This window comes from Columba livia, chromosome 2 (genome assembly GCF_036013475.1).
Source record: "Columba livia isolate bColLiv1 breed racing homer chromosome 2, bColLiv1.pat.W.v2, whole genome shotgun sequence".
Classification (NCBI taxonomy): Eukaryota; Metazoa; Chordata; class Aves; order Columbiformes; family Columbidae; genus Columba; species Columba livia.
Window position 1 is genome coordinate 1,017,887 of NC_088603.1, and position 27,067 is coordinate 1,044,953.

The window sequence follows — 27,067 nt, forward strand, 5'->3', positions numbered from 1 at the left end:
GAACGGACAGTGAGGAACCAGCGAACCGCCGTCCCCTTCCTCTTCCTTAGGCTTGTTTCCTTTCGCAACTGGGGCTTTTTCCTTCTCCGAAGCACGTACATACGTGTGTTCCGCCCGAGGCTGTGCCTGGATCCGGCGGTTTCACTCAGGGTGGCGCCTGTTGCAGGTTTTCTCCAGCTGTCCCCTCCCAAGGGGCGCCCGGCGCTGCTCGGGGCGCTCGTCTCCATCTGCAGGGCCCTGTCCCAGCCCTGCGCTTGCCCGCGGTGCTGGTGCGGTTGCCCACGGCTGAACAGGCCATGGACAAGCCTGTTGGTGATTCTCATCCCCGGGGGTGTCTCAGTGTCGCCCTGAGCTCGTTTGAGCCGCTCCCTTGGCTGCAGGGAAATGAGCCCGAGCGAGACACGCAGCCGGGATCAAAGGATCTTGGTGACCTAGCAGTGAGATATCGGACCTGCAAGAGGACGCGGCTCCGAGCAAACCGCGCTATGAGGAAGCGATAGAGGCTGCAGCTCTGCCCCGGCTTTGAAATGCTGTTGACAAGCTGAATCACGACTTCATTAAAGTTAAACACGGTCATTATCTCCTGCGTGGCCATGAACTGATTGTGGAATTGAACCGAGATTTGCATGAAGCCTTAGGCACTGCTTTATGGTTATTAGCGTGTGGTTTGGTGGCCCTGCTGTCCTAGGGACACCCTGCTGTGTCCCCAGCCTCTGCTGTCCCTGTCCCAAACTCCTGCTGGCGGTACCGCGGCTTGGGGCTCCCTAAGTCTGGGGTGGACAAACCCACGTCGGCCTTGTGAGGGCAATAACAGGGACTTTTCCTTTAGTAATGCACTTTCTGATTTGTTACTTGGACTTACTTAATCTCTTTCGTATAAGCTGGTGGAGAATTTGTACTGAGAAGGGAAACAACTGTCCGGGTGCTTTGTCTGGTGTAGCAATCCCGGTGTAAAACCAGCCAGTGCCCCAGCTCTGCCTTCTCCGGACTCGGGAGGCAATTACTGGGGCTGCTAAATACATAGCTGGAAACTCTCTTGCTGTATTTACATGTTGTCTGAAGGAGAATGTGGTTTGTGTGACGTGACTCCTGCTGGAATCCTCATGCTGCAGAAAGTTCAGACGTGCCTTTGAAATTAGGAAGAAGATATTGAAATTAGGAAGAAGATACTGAAATTAGAAAGAAGGTATTTAAATAGTGATAATTAAGGATAATTAGTGGTGTGGTGATGTATGTGCCCTAGCAGGTCTGTGGTATCTGGCTGGACGCCCTTCCCTCCCCTGTTTGGTCGGTAGCTGCACATGGGGCGTTTTTGGGGGCTCATTCCTCAGACACCCATTCTGAGGCTGTGGTGTTGGTTTTTCTAGCAACTTACAGGTCCCTTGACCTGCACCTCCTCACCTCTGCGAAGAAACCTCTAGTAATTTGAGCGATTTGGAACATCCATGAAAATAAAGCCGAGATCTTACTTTTTCATTAAAAAAGAAAAAAACACCATAATCCTGCTGGTTCAGACTGTGCCAAAAAACAGTGATAAAGGCTGAGATGAGCTCGTAGGTCTGCCCTGCCCGGCCCTGCGGGGGGAGCCGGCAGCAGCCCCTTTGGGCCGGGTCCTGTCCCGTGATGGATGGATGCAGATGGGGCCCTGCCAGGGGACTTGGCGTTGTCTGCTCCCCCGGTCCCTCCGCCTCAGAGCCCGGCCAAGAAAAGCAAGCTGACCTGCAGCCCGAGACATGGGGGATATGGCTGAGCCGTCCCCGTTCCTGCCATCGGGGATTTTGTTCCACGGGTACGTAGGAGCTAATTTTAAAGGAGCAAGTGGATGCGATGAAATCATATACATGCTGCTTATAAATCTGTGCATCAGAGCATCTCCTTTACAGATGTGTCAGGAATCGGAAGGGACCTGGAAAGCTCGTGCAGCCCCATCCCCCCACTGGAGCAGCAGCACCCAGAGGAGGTTACACAAAGAACAAAGAGCGAGGAAATGCTGCTTCGTTTCTTTTTCCTCTTAGCCGTGCTGCTTTTGGGAGCGGATCCCTGTCTCCCCTTTGGCGTAAAGGTTGCTTGTGCTTGGGTAGGGGAGAATACCAGTGAGTAGTAGTAGGGAAACAACCAGAAAGGATCCGGATTGGTGTGGAGGGGAGGAAGGGGGGTGAGCACAGCCCCGGGTGCTCTGGAAAATCAGCTGTTCCCCTGCCAAAACCCTGAGCCAAGGCAGCGGCTCGTGCCAAGTATCATTCGCTTCGAACAGTTGACAGGTTTTCAAATATATATATATATATATATATATATATATATATATATATATATAATTTCTGGGTGGGGGGGAGCATCCCCTTGCCTGCTCTCCCCTCTCTCCACCTTAAGACGAGAGGCACAAAATGTGGGTCAGACAGATCATAACTGCGTCCCGGGGCCTGCACGCAGCAGCGCGCTGCAGGAAGCTGCGGGATGGAAATACGAAGAGCAGGAAATAGATGGCGCTCTTCCGCAGATGGGGGCTGCAGGGCCGAGCTGCTGGTGCCGCCGCGGCGTGGGATGACGGGTCTTGACGCTTGTTCCAGCAGGTCACTTGGAGAACGGCTGCAAGGAGGTGCCGCTCTGGCCTCTTGGGGACCCTGGGGGTGCTGTGAGCCCAGCACTGTCCTCAGAGCACAATTCCGCCTACGTTAGTGAGTTTCAGCCTTGTAATCATCGCGTAAGATGGTGGGAACACCCAGGAAGGAGCTCGTTCCGAAAAGGAGAAACTCATTGAGCTCTTTGGAACAAGACACCAGGATAAGGGGTCTGTGATACCCGTAAGGGATTAAAATAACTCCTCTGTATCTTTCAGACGAGCTAACAAGACAGATTCTGTTTATCAGAACAAACAGGTTACTCGCTGGGTACACACAGATTCTGAGCATAAGAAGGAACAGATGGGGCAAATACTGAGTGTAACAGATCAGCTGTTGCTGGAACATGAAGAGGCCTGAACAATTCTTTGGAAAAAAAAAAAGTGAATGAATATGATTTATTTGCCCTGGAATAATTTAAAGCTGTTATAATGTTCCACAGCAATGCCAATGCTATAGGAAGCATCCTTCTAAGCATCACTGCGAGTCTCTCCCCTCGGGCACAATCTGGGCAATATTCTGATGTTCCTTTTGCCTTCGTTGACTCCAGAAGCCCCAGTTCCAGCTGGGAGCTGCTGGTTCGCTCCACGGGAGCTGGAAGGTGAGAAGGTGCCTCTGTCGTAGCCCAGTTCGGGGTCTCCCGGCTGTTTTCGGCCCCGTTCGGGGTCTCCTGGCTGTTTTCAGCCCCATTTGGGGTGTTCTGGCTGTTTCCAGCCCTGTTTGGGGTGTTCTGGCTGTTTTCAGCCCTGTTTGGGGTCTCACAGCTGTTTTCAGCCCCGTTGGGGTCTCCCGGCTGTTTTCAGCCCCGTTGGGGTCTCCCGGCTGTTTTCAGCCCCGTTGGGGTGTCCCGGCTGTTTCCGGCCCCGTTGGGGTGTTCTGGCTGTTTCCGGCCCCGTTGGGGTGTTCTGGCTGTTTCCGGCCCCGTTGGGGTGTTCTGGCTGTTTCCGGCCCCGTTGGGGTGTTCTGGCTGTTTTCAGCCCCGTTCTGCCATTTTCTGACCGTAGCCTTGATTCTTCCATTTCCTGGTAGCATCTTGAAGCAGCTCGTTGAAAATGTTACGTATTGTTTTTCTTCCTTACGCTAAGTGTCGAGGGTTAAGATTGCGGGGTGACAATCAAACCCTGGCAGATGTATTGTTAACCCCCTCTCCCCCCCTCCCCCGCTTCCCCCTCCCTCTCCCCCCTTTCCACTAAGGAGAGGTGATTGGGAGGGAAAGAAGCACAGAGTGAAGAGAGTTGGAAAAGATTAAAGATGTTTTACTAATGCTACTAATAAGAATAGAGAAAATAATACAAAATACACAAAACCAATCTTGAAAGTCTCAGCAACTGCAGAGCCGGCACCCGAAGTCCTGGACTGGACTCTGCAGCCAACCGGAGCTGGATTCAGTCTGTCACTGGCCTCAGTTCGCAGGGACGACTAGCAAGGTCCTCTGCTAATGTCGGCCATGAGCAGAAGGAAAAAGGGAAAAGGGAAAAGCGAACGAGATCCTCGTGATCTCCCACTTTATATGAAGTATTCAGGTGAATGGGATGTTAAACACAGTTGGTCAGTTTCTTGGTCTCTTGCTTCTCGTTGCCCCTCTCGCGAGATGTCCATCCGTGCTTATCAATAAGTTTGCATTCCATTGCTAGGTTTACCAAAACGTGTGTCTGGTTCTCCAGGAAAATGCAGTTAATATGAAGCTTTAGCTGACAGGCAAAATTCACTGAAAGAGAAACTTGTTTTTAACAAAACCAGGACAGCTAAGTGAAATTTTCATAGCTCCAAATAGATATATATGTATTTTTCTTTCGAGGTAGATCTCAAAGCCATCATTGCACTTGCAAGCTGAAAGCGAGGGAGGCCGCGGTTGAAAACTTGGCTCCTTAAGAGCCCGTTTGTTCCTTGGGAGCGAGCGGCCGATGCCAAGGCCAGAGCCGTGCGGTGATTTACGGGGCTGGTGGAGCTCAGCGGGGGGCTGAGTCAGCGCCGGGTGCTCAGCGCGGTGGCGCGGCTTCAAAAGGGTCCGGAGCTCCATCTGAAAGAAACGCGGGGACGTTACCTCTCATTTCAGTATAAAGGTGGCTGTTAAATAACCACCATCCATCCAACCGCGACCCCGCACAAAGGGCTGGGAGCTCCAGCCCCTTCACCTGTAGACCCTGCTCTGGTAACTCTTCGGTGCCTCTATCCCAACGGCAAAACCCGCAGTTGCCGCTTGAAGTCTGATCTGTCTTGAAACCCTTTATTGTTACAGAAAAATGGAATAGATTTAACTGCATCAGTTTCCATAATAGACTCGCATGCGATTCATGAACAGTCGGCGGGTGATGCCGTTGGTGGTGGGGAATGTGAACTCTGGCCGTGCTGGGGCTGTGGGGCCGGATCTGCTGCCGGCGTAACGGGAGCAGGGGCCTTTGCGTTGGGGACAAGAGGGGCCGTGTCCCCTGCTTTGCATTGGGGACAAGAGGGGCCGTGTCCCCTGCTTTGCGTTGGGGACAAGAGGGGCCATGTCTCCCCTTTATATTGGGGGTAAGAGGGGCCATGTCCCCCCTTTGTGTTGGGGACAAGAGGGGCCGTGTCCCCTGCTTTGCGTTGGGGACAAGAGGGGCCATGTCTCCCCTTTGTGTTGGGGACAAGAGGGGCCGTGTCCCCCCTTTGTGTTGGGGACAAGAGGGGCCGTGTCCCCTGCTTTGCGTTGGGGACAAGAGGGGCCACGTCTCCCCTTTATATTGGGTGTAAGAGGGGCCGTGTCCCCCCTTTGTGCTGGGGACAAGAGGGGCCGTGTCCCCTGCTTTGCGTTGGGGACAAGAGGGGCCACGTCTCCCCTTTATATTGGGTGTAAGAGGGGCCGTGTCCCCCCTTTGTGTTGGGGACAAGAGGGCCTGTGTTCCCCCCCCCCAGTTCGGCCTTTCCAGCCCCACCCGCACAAGCGCCCTTGTGTTTTCAGCCTTGTGCCTCCTCACATACGCAGCTCTGGAGCTTTGGCTTTATTTCTGTTGTTTTCGGAATGCAGCTTGGTGGTTCTTGTCCAACAGAGCGAGAATCGCCGGTAAAACGATGAGTCACGTCGCTTAAGCTCCTTCGCATCCTCTTGTTCCGATGGGTTTGCTGTGGAGCTCTGGACCTGCTGCCGCGGTGGGAGTTGTACCTGCGCCAGCTGAGACGCCGATGGCGCTTGGTGGGTTTGGGTTGCACAGTCTGGGCCAGACACTTTCCGCAAATGTTTAAAAGGTGTCACTAGAGCTTTGGATGTATTTGCGATTCGGTAGCGTGGTCCGCACAGAACACGGACCGGCGCAGCTCGGAAGGAAAGCTGCAGAGCGCCCTTTTGTCGTCGGGATCGGTGGGGGCTGCTCCCTCCTGCAGCTTTGCTTTACATTCACGTTGGTATTTGTGGGTGCCTGTTCCTAATCATCACCTCAAAAGGAAAAAACAGATTGTTGATGGGTCATGTTGTGCCAACATGAAAGCCGGAGCTGCAGGACACATGAATCCGTTCAGGTGCCTTTTCTCTTCAGGGCCAGGTGCTGAGATACAAATCAGGGACGACAAGGTAGATGATGATTCTTTCTACTTCATGTTCCCGATTTTCAGCTTTATATAGAGCGTGTACTCTACTATATTTTTTTCTTCATTAAACATAATTAAACCTTCATCTCCCAGCACAAATCCCCGGTTTGCCAGCATTAACAAGGTTTGCTGAGGACATAAACGTGCTCGCGGCCCCTCCCAAGGGCTCAGGGCTGTATAGAGCAGAGATTACAGAACCCTGATCTCCGTGGGGGAGCTGGGGGGAGCCCGCCTTGGGAGCTAAATTGGCTTGTGTCACTTGTGCTTGTGCCGCCGAGGGTCTGTAACTGAGCCGCAGACTTGGGGCAGGGCAGAAATCCGCGTCGGGTGGGCTTTGTGCCGGCCAGGTATGCCCTTTTCATTTGTAGTGTTTTATGATTCTGATAAAACGTGACATGAGATGCAACGTTCACGCAATAAAAGCCGATGCAGACGATTCTGTTTCAGTGCTGGTGTGGGGGGTTGTAGCCACCTGGGAACCACTGATGTGTGTGATCGCGCGGTGGCACAGGGGACGCACGGCTGACCACACCAAGCGCTGGGTAAGCTGGAAAGGGCTCTCGTTCAAGTGTTCCTCTCTTGGTTGCAGGCCGCAGAGGTGCTGAAGCATGGCTGACCTGGAGCACAACCTCAGCCTGGCGGACGCTCTGACAGAGCCGCCCCCCGAGATCGAGGAGGAGGTGAAACGGGACTTCATCGCCACCCTGGAGGCCGAGAAATTCGACGATGTGGTTGGAGAAACAGTAGATAAAACAGACTACGTGCCTCTGCTGGACGACGACGATGCGAAACCCGGGAGCCAGGAACCAAAGAGCAAAGCCCACGACGGTATTCAGGTGGAACGTAAGTGTCTAAAGCGCAGACCAAACATCTGTGTCACGTAAGCTCCACACAACACGTGTGGTGGTTGTCACATTGGGACAGGGCTTTTGGATGCTGCTGGCTTGAGATATTCATTTTAAAAGCAAAGGTTGAGATCAAGTCCTGTTTCTGGCTTTTCTGCTCTACCTCCTGCTGGGCCCTCCAGCCTGCACAATAGGCTGTCAGGCCTCAGGAGACGCTGTTATTTAGGGTAATATTCTGTGGCTGCCTTGTGCTTCTCAGAGCAAGCCGTGGCTGCAGCGTGGCTGCGCTATCTGTGCACGGCGCTTTTCACCTCCGGGTGCCAGACCTGCCCCGGGTGTCACCACTGAGCGAGAGCAGACCCCAGGCGTAAGGCCCGCGCTGGTTGTGCGCCTTGGCCTGGGGGGTCAGCAGCGGAGCTTCGTTTCTCCGCTCATCCACAGGGCTTACTGTGATTTCTTGCTGCGTGTGTATCCTGGTGATGCGCACAGGCAGTGAACGTGGTGCTGCCTCTGCTGGTTCGGAACGTCCCTAGCCCAGCGGTATTTAGTAGCGTTGACAGCGTTATCAGAAGCTACTTAGAAAAAGGAGAGGTTTAAACTGCCCCTCGCTGAGCATCCAGGGAGCTCTGGGCTCACCCGCTGGTTGCTCTCAGCAAGCAGGTGAGGTTCTGTGTCCCCTCCCAGCCAAGGTCACTCGTGACAAGGAACGCTTTCATGATGATTTCATTATTTTAATTTTTTGGCCTTGATCTGTGCTGTGTAAGAGGAAGGAATGTTTGCTCCTGGACAAGTAACCTGGTGACTTCTTTCAGAGGAAAGCTTGTTTCTTTTTTTGCCTTAATCTCGATGCTCATCAGTGCTGATGAAAGCGGGAGGCGCAGAAGAGCTGTGAATGCCATGGTCACTCATCAGCAGGAACAGGACCCCTAGGGCTCCGGGATTGCTGTAGCTGAAGGCCCTTGTTTGCGTTGTCTAGGAGCCTGTCAGCTGCCTTGTCATACAGAAAACGTAGTTTTGAGTTTTCCATACTAATGGAGTTCATTAAACGGTAATAAAAGAGGAGGAAGGATGGAAGCAGGGGAAGAGATGATGGAATTCTGAGCTTTGGTCCATTCAGCCGTGTGTTGTATTCAGTTCTAGTGCCTCTGGTGGGAGGCGGTTTATATTTTCGCATTGCACAGGTGGGGTAGCAGAGAAACACGAAGACTCGTTAACGCTTTTGCGTATGGTTTAAGGATGGTTTAAAATAATGCTTTGTCCTGGAAGTTACAGATTCCAAACCATCTCAGCACCAGAATTTCTCAGTTGGTGTTACCATCCTGGTATCAGCGTGAGGCACAAGTGCCTTGAGTTGTGTCGCCCAGACGTGCGTCCCTCGAACGTTTCCATCACAACTCGCCGTTTCAAATGCCTGTAGGTTCTTGCAGCGGGTTTAATGAGCCCGTTGCTGGGTAATTAGCGCTGGTGGTTCCCGGTCGGACTCTGCGTCGGGGGCTTTTCCTCCCCGGCTGCTCGAGCACAGCGCCTTTCCTCCCACATGCCAAGGGATGCACTTTCTTCTCTTGCTTCGGAGATGGGTTTTTCCCTTTTTTGGGAGGGCTGGAGCGCAGTTAGGAGCATTATCTACATCTTTGGCAAGCTGCAAACGAGACCCCAGCTGAAGAAGCTGGAGAGCTTGCGTGCCTGGAGTGGATAACGGAGTCTTGCCCGGCTTTCCGTGCCCCGGGAGGGGAAGGGCTGTCATGTTCTGCAGTTTAAACCCGTGTTAATTCACTGCAGATCCTGTTATGTCTTAACTTACCTAATCAGTTTTTCCCTGAAGCGGTAAGGGTGCCTGTGCCTCCTCTGAATTTTCTTCAATGTTTATAACTTTAAAAAAACATAGTAAAGCTTCATGTTCTTGCTTTTATCGAGCCTACGGAATAAATGAGCCTGGGTGAGGTGTAGTGGGGTGTCAGGTGTTGTTCTCAGGCGGCGTTTTGAGTGTAACACTGAGGTTTTTAGGGGGGGAGAGTCCTGTTTGAAAGGCAGCGAGAGTTCTGTGTCCCCGGCTCCAAATCTGCCTGCAAATAGCTTTGTTTTCCGGAGGGAGAAAAGCGACTTTAATGGATGAGGCTCTTCAGCCCCCGCTTGTTAATTTATTGATGCTAAAAGGCAGGACTGTGTTCAGACAGCGCGGCCTCTGCTCCCGAGATCGCCTCCCGCGGTCACTAGAGGTGTCACCAGACGGCACGCCAGGCTCCGGCTGTTCCAGCTCTGCCCAAGGTTTGTCTTTGACTTTTCTTCCTAAACCCAGGAGCCAGATGAGCCGAGCTTAACGACCAGATGGAGCCGGGTGAGCCATGGGAGTGCAGAGAGATGGAGAAGAGGAGAGAGACAGGATGAGCGCTTGTGTGACCACCTACAAATTCATCCTAGAATAAAGCTCTAGTAACAGTTAACTTGAAAATATCTTTGGGAAGGCATAACTTAAGAAAAGAAGGGTTTACTGAAGGGGTTTTACTCTTTCTAGTACCCGTCTGGACGTCATAATTTGGCAAATTCTGGGCTAATCCAGGACACTGTGGGTTTTCTGTGGGGCTGGAGGGTGATCTGGGCGTGTGCTGTGTCCTTATCATTTGAGGATGTTCAGGGGACTCTGGAGCTTCCAACTCAAGCCACGGTGGCTGCTGTGGGGGTTTTGGTCGGGGTGCTCACATGGAGCAAGGGATTTGCATCCCAAAGGGCCAAGGAGGAGAAATCTGGGTGTCGGGAGCAAGTTCCAGCTGAACTTCCTGTGCTTCCGTCGCTCGCAGCCGCGCTCCTCTGATCCGGTTCCGCTCAAGCGGGGACCAGTGTTGTTTCTGCAGTGTTTGATCGGGTCATTACTGGGGAGCTGGCTGCAAAGCTCGGTCTGCAGCAAAACTGCTGCACACAGGAAAAGCGTGTGCCGCATTCTTGCGTTTGCTCCGTTCACAAACCGGGTGACGGGTCTTAACTTTGCATGCGTTTTTGTGATAGGGAAGCAAACACTGAGCCTGATCTTGGGTTTGCTGCGGACAGCGGCCTGGGGGCTGTTTCAAGAACAAGTGTTGCCACGAGATGGCTCTGCTGGCGCTGCCGGTGCTGCCGGACAGACACCGAGAGCATCACAGAGCACTGAGCGTCCTGCTGGGGAGGAGAAACACAGCCCAGACACCCCAGAGCATCATAGAGCACTGAGCATCCTCCTGGGGAGGAGAAACACAGCCCAGACACCACAGAGCATCATAGAGCACTGAGCATCCTCCTGGGGAGGAGAAACACAGCCCAGACACCACAGAGCATCATAGAGCACTGAGCATCCTCCCGGGGAGGAGAAACACAGCCCGGACACCACAGAGCATCATAGAGCACTGAGCATCCTCCTGGGGAGGAGAAACACAGCCCAGACACCACAGAGCATCATAGAGCACTGAGCATCCTCCTGGGGAGGAGAAACACAGCCCCAGCGCCCCAGCGCCAGCGTTTCCCTCCCCTCTGCCCCCTTCTGCAGGAGCAGTGAGCTCCCCGCTTGCAGAAGGCAGCGGGCTTTGCTTTGGCAAAAGCAAGTTTAAACACTTCATCACATGCGAAGCTGAAGGTGGAGAATGTTCCATATACACCATTGTTTCAGAGGGAATTAAAGTCAGCAAATGGTGTTAAGATGATACATTAACCACCTTCTCCCTCTCCAAGGCTCTCTGTCCCCAGTCCTGCCCTAAAGTTAAAAGAAGGGAGGGCCTGAAGGATTGTCTTGATAAGCCAGAGTGTTCTAAAAGCTTTTCCCGTGTTTTACGAACTGACGTGGTGAAATTAATCCAGTTGCTACAGTGCACAAAGCAAAACGAATCTTTTTGTAGCTCAGTTGCTTTGCATTTGGTGTCACTCAGGTAGCGTTTGTGCTCGATTCGTGACCTTCGCTTGGAGTCTCCAACATCCCTGGATCCAGTCCCACCGGCCAGTGAGCAGACGAGGTGATAAACGTTCAAGATCTGGCTTTTTCTTTCTGAAGGAAATAATACCCCTCCTAGGGCGGGCTAGGGGAGAAACGAGGGTGGCCAATAGCTTGGCAAGGCGTGCGGCCGGGCTGTGCGGCGCTCGGCTGTGACTTCTCTGTAATTCCCCTGGTGGGAAGGGGAAGCTGGGGAGCACAAACCGGCCCTTGTGCCGCAGGGCGAGCGAAGCTCCGGAGCCTTTCGTTTGGTGACTGGGCGATGATGAGCGTGGCTGCTGCTCCAAGCCGGCTGCAGGCAGAATATTTAAACATATTGAAATACCTTAAGCTGCTTGTTCAGCACTTACCAACTGCTTTTAGACTGTGCGGCACTCTGTTTATCAGCATTTTTGTTCCCACTCATGATTTTCTTGTCTGAACTCCCTGGCAAAGTTGCGTCTGACCGTGTTTGCTCACACAGAGTGTGATGGGATGGGGAAACAGGCAAAACGAGCCTGGTCCGGCCAGCTCTTCCCCGTGTGCCCCGATCCTCCCTACGTGCTCCGTTGTGGTTCTGCTCCCCCAGTCGCCGCTGGAGATTATATTGGCACCAACCATTTGCTGGAGATTATCGCTTTAGCGAACGCTGCCTTAAATTTGTTTATATAAAAGCAATCCTTTGATCCACTAGGCAGATGCAAATACCATCTTGTGATTCTGCTGAGGATTAGGGAGTTACAGCATCTTGACATGTTGGTGTTTTGCTGCAGTTCGGCCCTGGCGGAGTGCTGGGCGCTGTCCCACGCGCTCTAGGTCACCAGAATACGTGTATTTGCCCCAAACGAGCCCAAATTCAGAGCCATAACAATGAAAACTGCTAATGCCAGGGAGCTGTTTGATTTGACGTGATTGGCTGGAAGCTTGTCTTCCAAAAAAGCTAAAACTGGAAGGAGAAACCATTTTAACCTGCTTCTTTACCCCAATTCCTGGGCTGTTGAAGCCAGTGTAGGATTTCCAACACGTTTCACCGTGTTTTTTGCAATGGGTGAGTGTAGGGGCCCAAGGTGGCGCTTCTCGGAGGGATGGTTTTGTGCTTTGTGGTCGAGAAGCCGTGAGAAGGTTAAGCCGAAACTCCTTTTCTCCTCTCCACCGTGTTTGCTAGGCTTGGCTTATGTTTGGGGAGGGCTTTTGTATGGGCCACACAGGTGCCGTGACCAGGCGTGGATGAAGCTGAAACCAACACGCCATCGTTTTGTCCGGTTTAAAACAGAACTTGCACTCCAGGTTTCAATCGCAGTTTAAACACTGAGGAAATGGGAGTGGGTTTGTGGGTCGTGGTAGTGGGGGCTGCTGATTATCCCCCCCCCCAAACCCCAGATACATTGCATGAGTGCAGACTAGAGATGTCTTGCACGGCCTCTGCTCCATCGCCAGCCGCCTCCATTGAGCCAGTGTTACGACACCCTTTTGAGCTGGACTTAAGAAAACTCATGGCTGTCGCACTTGGGTGAAGCAGCAGCTTCCTCACTGTAGAGCAGAAGTTTAAGCAGGACTTCCGTGGCTCCTGGACGTAATTCTTTGTAGCCGGTGTATCTCAATCCATCCCGTCACCCTCATTTCTCCTTCCTTGAACTGCCCAGTAGACCCAGTGGCGGGCAGTAGCTCTCCCAGTTGAGACAGTGGTACCGTCACAGTAAATCCCAGGCCTTGTAAAGCCTGACAGCAGGAGGAGCTGGTGCGTTTAACTGCCAAGAAACAGGTGCAGGGATTCCTGGGCTGTCTTCAGCTCCTCGGGAGGATGTAGGTGTGTGTTTTCCTAGAGCTGTCTGGCAAGTTCATGCTGCATTTCCATAAACCAGCAGGAAGAGCCGCTGCAGCGACTGGGAAGCCTTTCCTTCGGCTCCACCGAGGTTGGGATGGAGCCCTGGAGCACCGTGTGAATGCAATGGGAACGCAGCTCTGTTTTGAACCCGCTTCAGCCCAGGGAGGGGCGGCAGCAGCTCCGGGTACTGAACGTGCGGCTCTTGGGGAGCAGTTTTACTTTATTGACTTGTAGGGGTTTTTGAAGCCGTTGCCCTGAGGTTTCTGTGCTCCACACTGGGCAGAACTAATGGCCCGAGGAGCTGAGCTGCTGCTGGAGCTTCTGCTGCTTGGTACTCTTCACTAATACTGCTCCGCGTTGCCCTTGCGGTGACTTGTCTTCACTACTTCACAACTGGAAAATGGGGATGAATTCTTAGAAAACGAGCAGAGTTTGTTTAAGAAGATATTGGAAAGTGCGCAGTGCGCTGCCTTTGGAAGGACCTTCGGCTGATCTCAGAGGCGGGAGTTTGAAATAAGCAGAATTCCTCCAGCAGTTTGCCCAAGCAATTGTAGCTATCGACCCTCAGCAGCCCGCTCCAGAGATTATGGGGTGTCTGTGGAATTTCACCGGCGTCTGTGGACGAGTAGGAAGAACTGTTTGAGGACTAGAACAAAAAGCGCGCTTTAAAATATATATATGTTCTGTTGATTAAATTCCTTAATTGTTCCCAAAGATGGTTTCCAAGCGGCATTTTCAGAAAGCGCTGCACAGGTGGGTAGAGTGAGCGAGGGGCAGCGTGGCTGCGCCGGGCACCCGCCGAGCAGCCGGCAAAGCCGAGCTCAGAGCCGGCTCTGTGGTTCCAAAGCGCTGCCACGCTCACCAGGGCTCGGATCGCTGCCCTGCTTTCCAGGCTCTGTCTGTAAACCTTCTTAAAGCGTCCTCTGGCAATGGCAGAACGAGACACACTCAGTCTCCTGATGTGGGTCATCCACCCTTGGGCACCCTGCTGTAAATCCCCCCGGTACCTGCTGTAGTGATGTGTCTCAGAGCTGGAACCAAGCTCTTCTGGTCCTTTATTCTAACACGGAATCGCAGAATGTCAGGGGTTGAAGGGCCCTGGAAAGCCCATCCAGTGCAATCCCCCCATGGAGCAGGAACACCCAGATGAGGTTACACAGGAAGGTGTCCAGGCGGGTTGGAATGTCTGCACAGAAGGAGACTCCACAACCCCCTGGGCAGCCTGGGCCAGGCTCTGCCACCCTCACCCCCAACAAGTTGCTTCTCATAGTCAAGTGGAACCTCCTGTGTTCCAGTTTGCACCCATTGCCCCTTGTCCTGTCCCTGGTTGTCACCAGAAGAGCCTGGCTCCATCCTCCTGACACTGCCCCTTTCCATATTGATCCCCAGGAATGAGTCCCCCCTCAGTGTCCTCTTGTCCAGCTCCAGAGCCCCAGCTCCCTCAGCCTTTCCTCACACGGGAGATGCTCCACTCCCTCCAGCATCTTGGTGGCTGCGCTGGACTCTCTCCAGCAGTTCCCTGTCCTGCTGGAACTGAGGGGCCACAGCTGGACACAAGATTCCAGGTGTGGTCTCCCCAGGGCAGAGCAGAGGGGCAGGAGAACCTCTCTGACCTACTGACCACCCCCTTCTAACCCACCCCAGGGACCATTGGCTTCCTGGCCACAAGGGCCCAGTGCTGGCTCATGGTCACCCTGCTGTCCCCAGGACCCCCAGCTCCCTTTCCCTACACTGCTCAGTTTTCGGGAAACTTGCCATGACTGAAGTGCACCAATATTTAGAAATTCTGGGGAATTCATTTGTGCCTGTCACTGGACTCCAGTGACAATTGTGCCTCAGGTGTCTTTCCAGCCTCCCTTGGGTGCTTGTTCACATCCCCCAAGTCTCCCCATGGCCCTGGTGAGCCCTCCTGGGTCTCTCAGCCTCCAGATCCTCATCTCCTCCATGGCCCATCGCCGGCCTCTCTCCAGTGGGTCCCTGTCCCCTGTGCTGGGAGCCCAGCACTGCCCAGCTGCCCCGCTGTGCTGGGGATGCTCAGCTCCGCGCTGCCTCGGGAGCCCGTGCTGCTCTTGATCTTTGCTGCCAGGACACGTTGCTGGGTCATGTTCATCTTGTTGGCCGCCTGGACCCCAAGGGCTGTTCCTGCAGAGCCGCGTTCCAGCTGGTTGTCCCCCAGCTCATCTCCCTTGTGCAGGACTTGGTGTTTGGTGGATGTCATGAGATGCTTCTCTGCTTGTCTCTCCAGCTCCTGGACGGCATCACAAGCCTCTGCTGTATCAACCGCTCCTCCCATTTCGGTACCATCTGCACACCTGTGAGGGTTTGCTCTGCGCCATCATTCTGGTTGCTAATGAAGACGTTAACCAGTGTTGTCCCCAGTGTGACCTGCTGGGGACACCGCTGGTGACCTGGAGCTGGGGCCTGGCTGGGCACTGCTCTGCCGTGGGCTTTGTCAGCTTGTCTAGGACCATATTACAGGAGGTGCTGTTAAAAGCCTTACTAAAGCCAGGGTTAACAGCGTCAGCTGCTCTTGCCTTGCGTCCACCAAACCCGTTGGAATGTATTTATTCTTTGCTTGAGGGAGATGCAGAGTTGCAGTGATCTAGTGCTGGTCTTTAGGAAAGCTCAGCTTGGAGTGGTGATATGAATAGGTAAAGGAGCTTCAGCCTTGAGTCTCCTCCACCACAGCGGATTTTCTGTGGTTGAAAAGCTCTTTCTCTGTGGTTTGAAGTTGCACTGACTTGGTGCCATGTAGGTGCTTTAATTTGTCTAAAAAATAATTCTGGGGGGATAACTCCTTCTCTGTGTTTGATAACATTACAGTGTTGGCTTTGATTTTTGGATTCACTTCACCCGGTGCTGATGTTTCCTTTGATTTCTTGCAGACACTTCAGCTTCTGGGCCAACAGTTGTAGAAAACGGTGACCACGGAATAGAAGATCACCGCCCAGGTACGTGCTTGGTGTCCGAGGGAAGCGTGTTGACTTCTTTACTTGGTATTGGACCAGTAAAACCTCATTGTGACAAAATGCACCTTCCTATTTCTTCATGGGTTGTTCTTGGGTTTTTTCAATGACCTTTTCAAAGAATTTGAAATACAATAGAACTTTGGTTTTGGGTTTGGAGTTGCTTGTTCACATGAAGTCCTGCTCAGAAGACGCTGCAGACGTCACCCGTGGGCCGTGCTGGGCAGGCACCACCTGGGCACTGGTGCCCAGCTGGTTTTGCAGCGACTCCACAATACTCAGAGCTGATCTGCACCCCAGCCCGTGCTCAGGAGCCCGGCGGGAACGTTCCTCCTGCCCTACGCCAGCCCTTGATGCGTTTGTTCATTCGCTGCCTCTTAACCGCAACCAGAATCACACTGGTGAAGAAATTCCTCCTTAGGTCTGATCTCAGTCTCCCCTCTTTCGGTTTAAAGCCATCACCTCTTGTCCTGCCACCCCTTGTATTTGCTCTAGTACTTGTGTTAGCGCTGTCAAAGCTGAAATGGAGGTTTTCTGAACCTTCTTCTAATAGCGTTAGGAGAGCTTGGTCAGCAAGGAACTTGTGGAGCAATATTTCAGACTTGTGAGGAATCTGGAAAACAATTCATCTTTCCCGTCATCCTGACGCACGCTGAAGTTCGTCTTCTTTCAGCACCCGCATTTAAGGATGAAACCAGTTCCCCTTTCTGATGGGATGTGGGTTTCCGACCGGGTTCCCGCTGAGCTGCTGGGGCAGCACAGGACCGGCGGCTGGGTTGTGTGGCTTTGCGTTTTCCGTTCCCGCAGGATCCGGAGCTCCCAAGTGTCCGCTCGTCCTGGCGCCGGGAAGAGCTGTTGGTGTGCTCTCCCTTTCCTGGTGTGCAGCTCCGGCTGGGCAGCGCGGCTCACGGGGAGGCTGCTGCGCCCAGCATTAACACCCCTGCTGCTCCGGCCCCGGGAAAAGGAAATCTAGGAGATAATGCTGGATAGAGACAGCGGTGAATTAATGAAACAGCTTCTTTGCTCTAATTCTGTTTAGAGTGTGAGCGAGTTTCACGTTCTTGTTGAGGATGGGACTATAAGAATTGATCTTTGTAGTAAGTTTGCCATTGTCAATCTGATCAAAAGCAAGCCATGCATCTTCCTTAATTTATAATTTAGGAATGCTTCTGAACCTTCCTAAGGATAATTAATCTCTTTTTTTTCCCTTTTTAGTACATATAACTAGAAGGAGGTAGCAATAAAATCAGATTTATGATAGCTCAGGTATGACTAACTAAATGCACAGAGATTTAAAAAATTGAACTACTGAATTGTGTTTAAAATATTCTTGTTATTTACTTTCTAGTAGCTTCCTATGGTTTAACTCTTCACACGCTAAATGCTAACAGGTTTGATCAAAGGTGCTTTCATGTGTCTGAAGCTTTTTGATTTATTAATGTGTTCCCTCTTTGTGGGGCAGAGCTGCATTTCTTTTCCTGTTCAGGGCTGTCTAGAAGTGACATCAAAGTGGTAGGAGCAGCGTGTCAGAGGATGAGGAGTCACAGGCAGCGCGTTAATTAGGTTATTCGCAATAACAGCATTATACAGCACAGCTGTTTCATGGACTTTGTCTCCCCACCCCCTCCTCCATGGCATACCTGAAATATCCGTGCTCCTCCATCCGAGGGCAAGGGAGACACAAGGAATGTGCTCAGGGGATGGAGGTTTTTCCCGAGTTGAAGAGCAGTTGATGCCCTTAGTCCCAGACCCTAAGCCACCTTCAAGTTTAGGCCCGGCTTATTTCTCTTCAGCCAGATCTATGCCCTCATCTGGCTCTTCCGGATGCGCAGAGGTGGGAAACGGGAGTAGCTGAGAGAGGACCGAGCAAGGTGATGCTCACGGACTCCAACTTTTTGCTACAAAAATCAGCGTGAAGAGCCACAGAGCAGCTTTGGAGAGCAGAGCTGCGGCTGGGGGTTCTGAACCAGGCTTCAGGGAAGTCTTGGGGAAAGACGCAGTTAAGCTGTTTGGAAACACAAATCTCTGCTTATCACTCCAGTCTAGGTCCCGGGCAGCATTGCTACACGGAATTTTCAGCTGTCAAACAAAGCGGGTGATGACTTGTTGATGTTTTATTACATGCAGCTTTGTCTCCAGCCGTCTGGCGCATGTGTGTGCAGAGGCTGGAGTTAGTCCGGACTCAGATGTTAGTGCTGGTTTGGCAGCCTGAGCTCCCACAGACCCTTAATGCAGAGACAGCATCACCCAGAACCCACGTCACGGGGGCAAAACCCTCTGCTAACCATTGCATCATTTTTACCGTAAGAGTGATGAATTTAGCCCGTTGCTGCAGAGCCGGGTCCAGTTCAGCATTTCAGGCGGGAAAGGGAACACGTGAGCGGTTGACTTTACATTGGGGGTCCAAACCTTCTGCTCAGCCGGAGCGACACTGCTGGTTCTCTGCAGAGCTCAGTCATGCGGCGAGTGCTGGGTGGTTATTGAGGGGGGTTTTGAGAACCGGAGCAGGAGCGCTGCCCCGGGTACTGAGCACGTAGACTGAAACTCTGTCAATTCTGCTCTTCCTTATGAGGAGAGATGGAGGAGCGGCTGGTGCAGCCTCTGGAGGGAAAAAGTCCAGGAAAAGTCCAACAGCAGGGTTAAAGCAAAAAAAACACGCATGATTTTCAAACAGCGCAACGTGTGCAGCTCTTATTGCAGGATATTTGCCTAGAGTTCAAAGGAATCCTATATTGAAAAAGAAAACATCCATCAAGGCTGCCGAGATGGTTTAATCCCAGGCCTGCTCGTTGTCCTGCTGGCCGATGAGAAGCGAGCTGGGGAAGCAGCACTGTTCACACTCCCCCAGCTCGTCCTCCTCGCCTCACAAGAACCCCAGGTCACGGTGACACCGGTCCCTGTTTCCAGTGCACGTTGTGCTTTCGGGCGGTGTCCTGAGCCGCTGCTCTCTCGGCGGCGGTTTGGCGCTAACCTGGGTTTGTCGTGGCTCGTTCTGCGTGTGGCACAACCGGGCTGGATTTTCAGAGCCTTCTAAAGCAGAATTCACGTGTCTCCAGGGTGGCTCTCGGCAAATCTCCTGGCTGCACGAGGTGCAGCGTTGCTTGTTGTGCAGTGTGCTACCTGAATGTTCATGTTTACTAACGACCTGCGCTTTTTTGCCCCTTTCCCCATCCCCTTTCCCTCTCCTCCTTCTTCTCCTCTCTTCTATTTTCTCCTCCTAGAAGCCTAGACTGTCTCCTAACACTGGGGCTGCCACTGACACAAGACCAGTGTCCTTTTCTACCTGCCATTGCACTCCTAAAATCTGCAGCATTTTCCAGAGCTCTTGCTTTCCGTCCTCGGACTTTACGCGTAGAAGAAGCCGCAGGGCAGCGGTGCTGGCGGCCGACCAGCCCTTCTCCTGCTCCCTCCGCCCTGCGGTGCTTGTTGAAACCTCCCCCGCCTTGTGTGAGCACAAACGCACCCTGGGTCTGAACTGCACCGTGTGCAAACCGCAGCTACGGCTCCACGCTTTGGTTCAACCGCTTTTAGATTTAACTCGTAGCCTTTCCCGTGGATGCTTCGTGACAGCGGGTTTGGTGTGGAATGTAAAGGTTGTGTTTCCGAGCGGATGGGCCCAGCGTGACTGCAGCTCCTTCCCCGCTCCCCGAGCTCACCGCGGCCTCGTAGAGCTGTACCTGCCCTGCCCCTGCTGCCTCCAAACCCTCGCACAGCGGGATTCTCTCTTTAATAGCGTTGTCTTCAAAACGGGTGTTTTCGCATCAGAGCGCCTGTTACACAGGCTTGAGAAACCCCTTAGGGAAAGCTGCGTTTGCTGAGGTACCCGCAGGTTGTCTCTGGTTTGTGAGGGATGGATTATGGGCTTCGAGCACTTGCCGTTAAGTGGGAGTGTGAAGGAAACAACCAGGCGCAAGTTCCCGGCTCGGGAAGGCGCTTTGCTCCCTGCAGACCTGGCAAGGAAGGCAGAAGTGGCCTCTGGCTCCGTTCTGCTGATGGCAGCCTTGGGTGAAGCTTTACCTGCGTGAAAGGTAATCCATCCCTTCCAAACCAGAGAGAGACAAAGGATGTAGGCTTCAAATCTCTGCTCACGTAATTCCAACAGTTTCCAGCAACACGAAAGGGCCTGTTTTAGCCTCCAACGGAGCTGCGAGGGGTCAGCAAGCGCGTTGCAATTCCTGCTGTCTCCATAGGGCTGCCCAGCTTTCCAGACACAAAAGCATTGGTTCGACAGATAAAATGCAAAAGAAGGAAATCATTTAGAGAGGCCGCTTAGTATTTTGCATGAGACGAGCTCAGCCCGGGTTGATGTAGATGAGCCGATGTTTTGTTTGAGGATCGTTGTGTTGAGCAGCCAAAGGCGTTTGCCTGCACCACCTGGTGAGAGCACAGGGTTTATCTGGACCCAGACGCAGCGGAAGGTCGGATGTGGTTCCCACATAGCCAGAGCTAGCAGGAGAAGACCCTCACTTGCCTAAAACTGATCTCTTTTCGTTGTGGAGAGAGTAGCTTGCACCTGAATATTCCTGATGCTCTGCTGGTGCCCTTGGCTGCATTACCATACTCAAGACTTACTGGAAGAACATTGCACTTTGAAGGAAAGCTGCTCAGGCTACCAGAGGGTTTTGTTTGAGGATCTCCTTCGAATAGCGACCTGTCCACTCTTGATTTTGGTATGTTTTTAAATCCGAGACCTGACGTGCTCCCCACCCAGAGTGCGGGCGGCCGGAGCTGCTGCCATGGTTCGGTGATGCGCATGGGGACCGGAGCCTTTTGTTCTCTTAATTGGGTGCCAATTAATTGCTTTCCCCGCCATTCAAAGCCTGGTTAGTGGCTGCCATCCCTCTGGTGCCAGTTTCTGCACAAGGAGGGTGGTGGTTGTCCTTTCTGAGACATGCCGCTTGCCCGGCAGAGCCGCCACCACCACCCAGGGTCCCCACACAACAGCATTTCCCCGTGGGACACAGCCATCGTGTCACCGGCACTCGGGCTCCACGTGGGACAGGTTCCCCGCTGGCCTGCTGGGTTTATTGGCGATAAATCCAACCACGCGGGAGCCTCCACCTCCCGTGGGGGGATTTGCCCTTTGTCGCTATAAAAGGACATTGTTCCGTTCTTGGCTTTATTTGTAAAGACCTCTTTGTAGCCTTTGTTTTTAATGTGGTTGATTAGGGAGCAAACCAGCATGATGGTGAGCGTGGAGGCATTGGAACTCGCTGCCACACGTCAGTTTGTCTCACCTTTTGCCTTAAGCGGGCTCGACTGTTTCTGCCCTAGAAATAGAGTAACTAGAGAGAACTTTTCAGGTGGAATAACAGATTCGCTGAATATCAGACTTGCTTCCCCCAACCCCTGCACGTGCTTTATGTTATTGAAATGCAATAGTGCTTTAAAGCACGGGCTGGAGAGGAGTTTCTTATGTTATTGAAATGCAATAGTGCTTTAAAGCACGGGCTGGAGAGGAGTTTCTTATGTTATTGAAATGCAATGATGCTTTAAAGCACGGGCTGGAGAGGAGTTTCTTGTGGCTGTTTTTGGAGAGGTGGGGGAGCTACCAAAGCAAAGGGCACCCAGGGTCCGGTCGCCGTCCCTGCTGCTCACATCAATGTTCATCCCATTCCTCTGCTGCTTTTTGCTTTTCCTGCCCACATTTTATTTTCAGTGTCATCAGGTTTGTGAATTGGTACCTAGAGGAGGAAGGAGGGTGGTTGTTCCTCACCAAAAGCTCCGCCCCGTGGCACATTTTGCTTGTTTTGGGGCAGAAACGTGGCATTCCCGTCCTGGGAGGCCGAGTGCTGGGCAGGGGGGTGCTGGGGGCTCAGTGTGGAGCGCTGTGTCTTTTATTGCTCCTGTATCTTGCCAAGAATCCAGTGCAGCCCATGAACCTGCAGTAAGTAAATGAATCCGCAGGAGCGCATCCTTCATTTCCAGTTTTGATTCTCGGAAAGCCGGGTGGCCAGACGTGCTCCTCTCCTTGAGTCTTGTGCCAGCCAAACCTTGAAGGCCATAGGAAACGCTCTCAGAGCACACGGGGACCCCCTGTGCATGTGTTGTCACTTGTGGCCTTTCCCAGGGTCCCAACGCTCTGTACGATGTGACGCTGTGTAACGCTGTGGAATAAATCACCCTAATAAACATCTCCAACTAACTCTCAATACTTGTCCTGTGGTGAGAATCTGCCCGGTCGTGCCGCTGGTTCGCAGTTAATACGTGTAATTAATACTGTAATTAATATCTGCATGTGCTCGATTAACCGCTCTGCTGGTACTTCTGCCTTAAACGGGAATCCCGTGCTGTCTGCACAGATGTTTGGAAACGTGTCTGTAAACAATTGGTTTAGTTGATGTATTTAATATGTTAAAAAGGAAATTCTTTCACACGGTTCTGTTGTGGGGCGGGGAATGGGCAGAGGGAGGAGGAATCAGGCGGGAGCTGGGCTGGCTGAGCTGGGTGGGAGTTCCAAGGTGCTTTCATTTCTAAAGGCTTTAGTGCCTCTGGAGCCCGGGGGGCTGGCTCTGCATCCCGCCCTGCGGGACAAGTCGCCGTTGCTGCTGCTCCCTCTCAAAAAAGCAGCAAACTGAATAATTCAGGAGCTCGTGGAGCTCTTTGGAGGGATGACAAAGGGGTTTTGAGGCTGTTTGATCTTTCAGGGGGGCTATTTTGAGGCTGTGATGGGGGAAGTGAAGGTGGGTGCTGTGATTTGGGGGTCAGAGATTGGGGGTGTCAGGGAACAAAGGGGCTCGATCTGTCACTCCAACGTGCCCTGTGTTAGTGCAGCTCCTCCGTTTGGCCACGTGTTGGTTGGACGGAGCCGCCGGCGACTCGAGCTCCCCCCGGGTGAACGGTGAGCTGCTCCGGCGTCGCCGCTCGGAGCGCCCGGCGGCTTTGGCAGCAGCTGGTTTGGCAATCCGGCGCGTTTGTGCGTTGCATTGCAGGGCTGTGGGTGCTGGGGGCTCGTGCTCTCCCAGTCTGGGTGGGCTGGACGGTCCCTTTCGGGTGGGGGTGGTCTGGTGGGTGCGTGTTGAGCGCAGCGGGGAGCGCGTCCCACAGCCGGCACTCGTGCTGCCGGCGTTCCGAGCTGCGTTAGAACTCCAGCCATTCTGGTGAATGTTCCGCTCAGAATGGATTGGAGGAAAGCAAATGTCACTCCAGTCTTCAAAAAGGGCAAGAAGGAGGACCCGGGTAATTATAGACCGGTCAGCCTCACCTCTGTCCCTGGGAAAGTAATGGAACAGCTTCTCCTTGGTGCCATCTCAAGGCATATCAAAGATAAGAGGGTTATTAGGGGCAGTCAGCATGGCTTTACCAAGGGGAAGTCGTGCTTGACCAACCTCATAGCCTTTTATGAGAATGTAACAAGGTGGATGGACGATGGCAGAGCGGTGGATGTGGTCTATACCTTGACTTCAGTAAAGCCTTTGACACAGTGAGGGTGGCAGAGCCTGGCCCAGGCTGCCCAGGGGGTTGTGGAGTCTCCTTCTGTGCAGACATTCCAACCCGCCTGGACACCTTCCTGTGTAACCTCATCTGGGTGTTCCTGCTCCATGGGGGATTGCACTGGATGAGCTTTCCAGGGCCCTTCCAATCCCAAACATACTGTGATACTGTGATACTGTGAACGCCGCTTCCACCCGCACCTTCCAATGACCGCGAGTGCCTCATACCATGACGATAACTTCTTGAAGTGCTCTGGAAGGTTGAACAGGGGAAAAGCGCTTGTGTGCGGGAGGCAGCAGCTGATGCAGACACCAGCTTGCTTCGTGACGGGCAGTTTTGGTGGAGATGAGCCATGTGTTGCAGTGGAGCTCTGGATTAGACAGGACCCCCGCAGCACAGGGGCCCTCGGGCAATCAGCTCCATGCCAGACAAACAACTTCTTTTTGCCATAGATACCTGATTTTGATTTCTGTCATCACCTGAAAGCTCTAAATAATCTGTTTTCTTGGGGTAAGTTCTATATAGTTCCTACTAGTATTGAAAAAACCAAAAGCTTTACAACCCTTATTTCTGGTTTAGATTGGGTCGACCTCAAATGCGCAGTCCTTTGGGGAATTCCCGTGCGGGATGAGCGGCTGTATTCTGCTCAGTCGGGCTCTCCTGCCTCCAAAGGGCACCCAGACGCTGTGTTTCCAGATGGACATGGAGCCGGCACCCTGGGCCGTGCTGCGCAGGGATCCTGGCACAGGGTTTGTCACTGCTCACAAATGACAAGCGCTTCTCCCTGTCCCCGACACCTCGTTTGGGCAGCTCGAGCTTCCTCACCGTGGACTTGCCCGTGACGAGTCTGCGTACGCATTACGGACAAATAACTTCTGAAGGGCAAGCGGCTTAAAAGAAGGAATTCTGAGCCTGAGCACACTTTGTGAACTCAGTTCTACCCCTAAAACAAGTATTATCTGGTGTCTTGAATGGGGTGAAGGCGGCTGCTTGTGGCACACGCGGGATGTCACCGGACACCCAGCGCTCCCCTCTATCGGTACTTTCATTTCTTTTCTAAGTAGTGTTTTGCTAAACGCAGCTTTGCGGCTTTCCCCAATACAACCGGCAGGGAGTAAATGGCTGGGGGTGTTTTGGGCTGGGGAGTCGTGTCTGATGGGTGAGGAGACAGATTCTGAGCACTCGCGATGTTACATTTTCCTGTTTTTATGAACTCTGCTTAGGCCTAAATTCTTGAATCTCTTAAAATAGAGTCAAACGTGCACCCGTCCCCCTGTTGGTGTCTCCCAGAGAGCAGAGAAACCGCCCCAAACTGAAAATAGCAAAACCCCCTGGATTTCCCTTTTATTGCTGGTGGAGCCGGTAACACGAGGGCTGCCAGGACAGTGTACCCGGCTAGGAAAATGCAGTTAATATAGAACAGTTTTCATCTTGAATCATTTTTACATAAAAACAATGCACTACTTTTACAACTTTGATGTTATTCTTTGCTTTGTCAGGTGGATTTAAAGCAGGTGATTTTCTGTAATAACTAGGCAAGAGGTCCTTTTCCTGGGCACTTTTGCACCAAACCGTAGCACGATGGAAAAGAAATGAAACAAGAGCCCCACAAAACCATTAAACCCAAAAAAGCCGTGAGCAAAATCCTGCAAACAACAAGAAGAAAGCAAAGCCAGGCGCTATGAGGAATATAACGCTTAGACTGAGGTGGTTGTGTGGCGCTACTGTGAAATGGAATACGGGCATCACTTGTGATGCTTCGGGTGGTTGTTGGGAGGAGGAGCAGGGCTGGCGTTGGTTCCCGATGGGAACTCGCTGCCCCTCTGTGCACTGGGGGTGTGGATCGGACCAACCTCAGCCCGCCCGCCCCGAAACGCCCATTAGGCCCCGAAATGGGGTTTTCACAGCGCAGGCTGATTGTGGCGAGCGTTAAATGACGTGCTCAAGGAGCTTTCCCCCCGCGCCGTAGTCTTGTTTGCTGCTTGCACCAAATCAGCTTATGTGGTTGTGTAAGCGGCTTGGGGGAAAGTGGAGCTTTGCAAAGCCCGCGTGTCCCGCGCAGCAACCGGGGCCGCTCAGGGTGCTGAGCCACAGCCGTTACCAGGGACGGGAAGAACGTAATGAAATAGAACAAGGGAAGTGTAGAGTCTGGAATCTGGGCAGGAACAGCCCCAGGTTCCAGTGTAAGTTGGGGAATGACCTATTAGAGAGCAGTGTAGGGAAAGGGAGCTGGGGGTCCTGGGGACAGCAGGGTGACCATGAGCCAGCACTGGCCCTTGTGGCCAGGAAGCCAATGGTACCTGGGGTGGGTTAGAAGGGGGTGGTCAGTAGGTCAGAGAGGTTCTCCTGCCCCTCTGCTCTGCCCTGGGGAGACCACACCTGGAATATTGTGTCCAGCTGTGGCCCCTCAGTTCCAGCAGGACAGGGAACTGCTGGAGAGAGTCCAGCGCAGCCACCAAGATGCTGGAGGGAGTGGAGCATCTCCCGTGTGAGGAAAGGCTGAGGGAGCTGGGGCTCTGGAGCTGGACAAGAGGAGACTGAGGGGGGACTCATTCCTGGGGATCAATATGGAAAGGGGGAGTGTCAGGAGGATGGAGCCAGGCTCTTCTGGTGACAACCAGGGACAGGACAAGGGGCAATGGGTGCAAACTGGAACACAGGAGGTTCCACTGAAAGAGGAGAAGCAACTTGTTTGGGGTGAGGGTGGCAGAGCCTGGCCCAGGCTGCCCAGGGGGTTGTGGAGTCTCCTTCTGTGCAGACATTCCAACCCGCCTGGACACCTTCCTGTGTAACCTCATCTGGGTGTTCCTGCTCCATGGGGGATTGCACTGGATGAGCTTTCCAGGGCCCTTCAGCCCCTGACACTCTGGGATTCTGTGATGTGCATCTTTTCGCAGTTTCCTACCAAATATCACTCTGGGTTCCCAAAGTCTGGTGATGCAGGGAGGATGGGAGGTGTTGGGGCTGGTTCAGCTGGAAGCCAAAATTGGAAATTTGGGAAATTCGGGGAGTTCTCTCCCAATGGGTGTTTTCCCAGAAACCCGCTACTTTGGTTTTTCACTTTTTTCTTTGTAACTTTGGCTCGAAACTGGAACCTATCCTGATCCAAACAGGAGATCCAAAAGCTTGTAATGGAGCGGTACATGTGTCGCGGAGTCTATGGACAGCCTAGTGAGGTTTAAAAATGGCAATGCACACCCTTTGGTTTTTGTGGTGCGTTTCAGGCACCCCAGCCAGCACCTGCCAGCTGGGAATTCACGTGTTCTTACACAGCTTGGATTTCCTCAGCAAGTAGCCGTTACTGAAAATACTCAAGCCATGGGCTTTGGAGCTTCTGCCTGGCGTTCCGTGTGTTACTGGTGCACCGGGAGCAGGGCTGTGGGCGGAGCGGAGCGGAGCGGGCGCAGCGCGGCCCTGTGCTCGCCGCCCGGGCGCTGAGCCCGCCCGGGGCCGCTTCTCCGAGTCGCTTTCTGTGGATCCCGCGGGTGGCTGGAACACGGCGGTTCGGCGCCGCCCCCGCTCTGCTCCCGCACGCCCGGGGCTGCGCTCAGCCCAGCGCCCCCGCTCCCGCAGCCTCCGCCCGCGCTGCCGGGCCAGCCCGCTGCTCCTGCCTCCGCCTCATCGCTCTTGGCTCCTTCTCTCCTCCTCTCCTTCTCTCCTTCTCTCCTTCTCTCCTTCTCTCCTTCTCTCCTTCTCTCCTTCTCTCCTTCTCTCCTTCTCTCCTTCTCTCCCTCTTTCTCTTTTTCTCTATTTTCCTCTTTTTTTCTCTTTCTCATCTCTTGTCTCATCTCTCTTTTTTCTTTTTCCTTTTTCCTTCTTCCCTTTTTTCTCTTTTTTTTCCCCTTTTCCTTTTTCCTCTTTATTCCTTTTTCCTCTTTTTTCCTCTTCTTTCC

General features: G+C 53.0%; 1 protein-coding gene across 9 annotated transcripts in view; it reads left to right on the forward strand.

The window, feature by feature from the left end:
* Positions 1-27,067, forward strand: part of MAP4 (microtubule associated protein 4) — a 144,691-nt gene that overhangs the window by 36,873 nt on the left and 80,751 nt on the right. For all 9 annotated transcript variants that reach the window (XM_065054872.1, XM_065054876.1, XM_065054878.1 and 6 more), the window contains 2 exons: positions 6,763-7,016; positions 15,660-15,725. In XM_065054872.1, coding sequence (XP_064910944.1) covers positions 6,782-7,016; positions 15,660-15,725 — 301 coding nt within the window. In that variant the 5' untranslated portion in view covers positions 6,763-6,781. The remainder of the gene's footprint in view (positions 1-6,762; positions 7,017-15,659; positions 15,726-27,067) is intronic.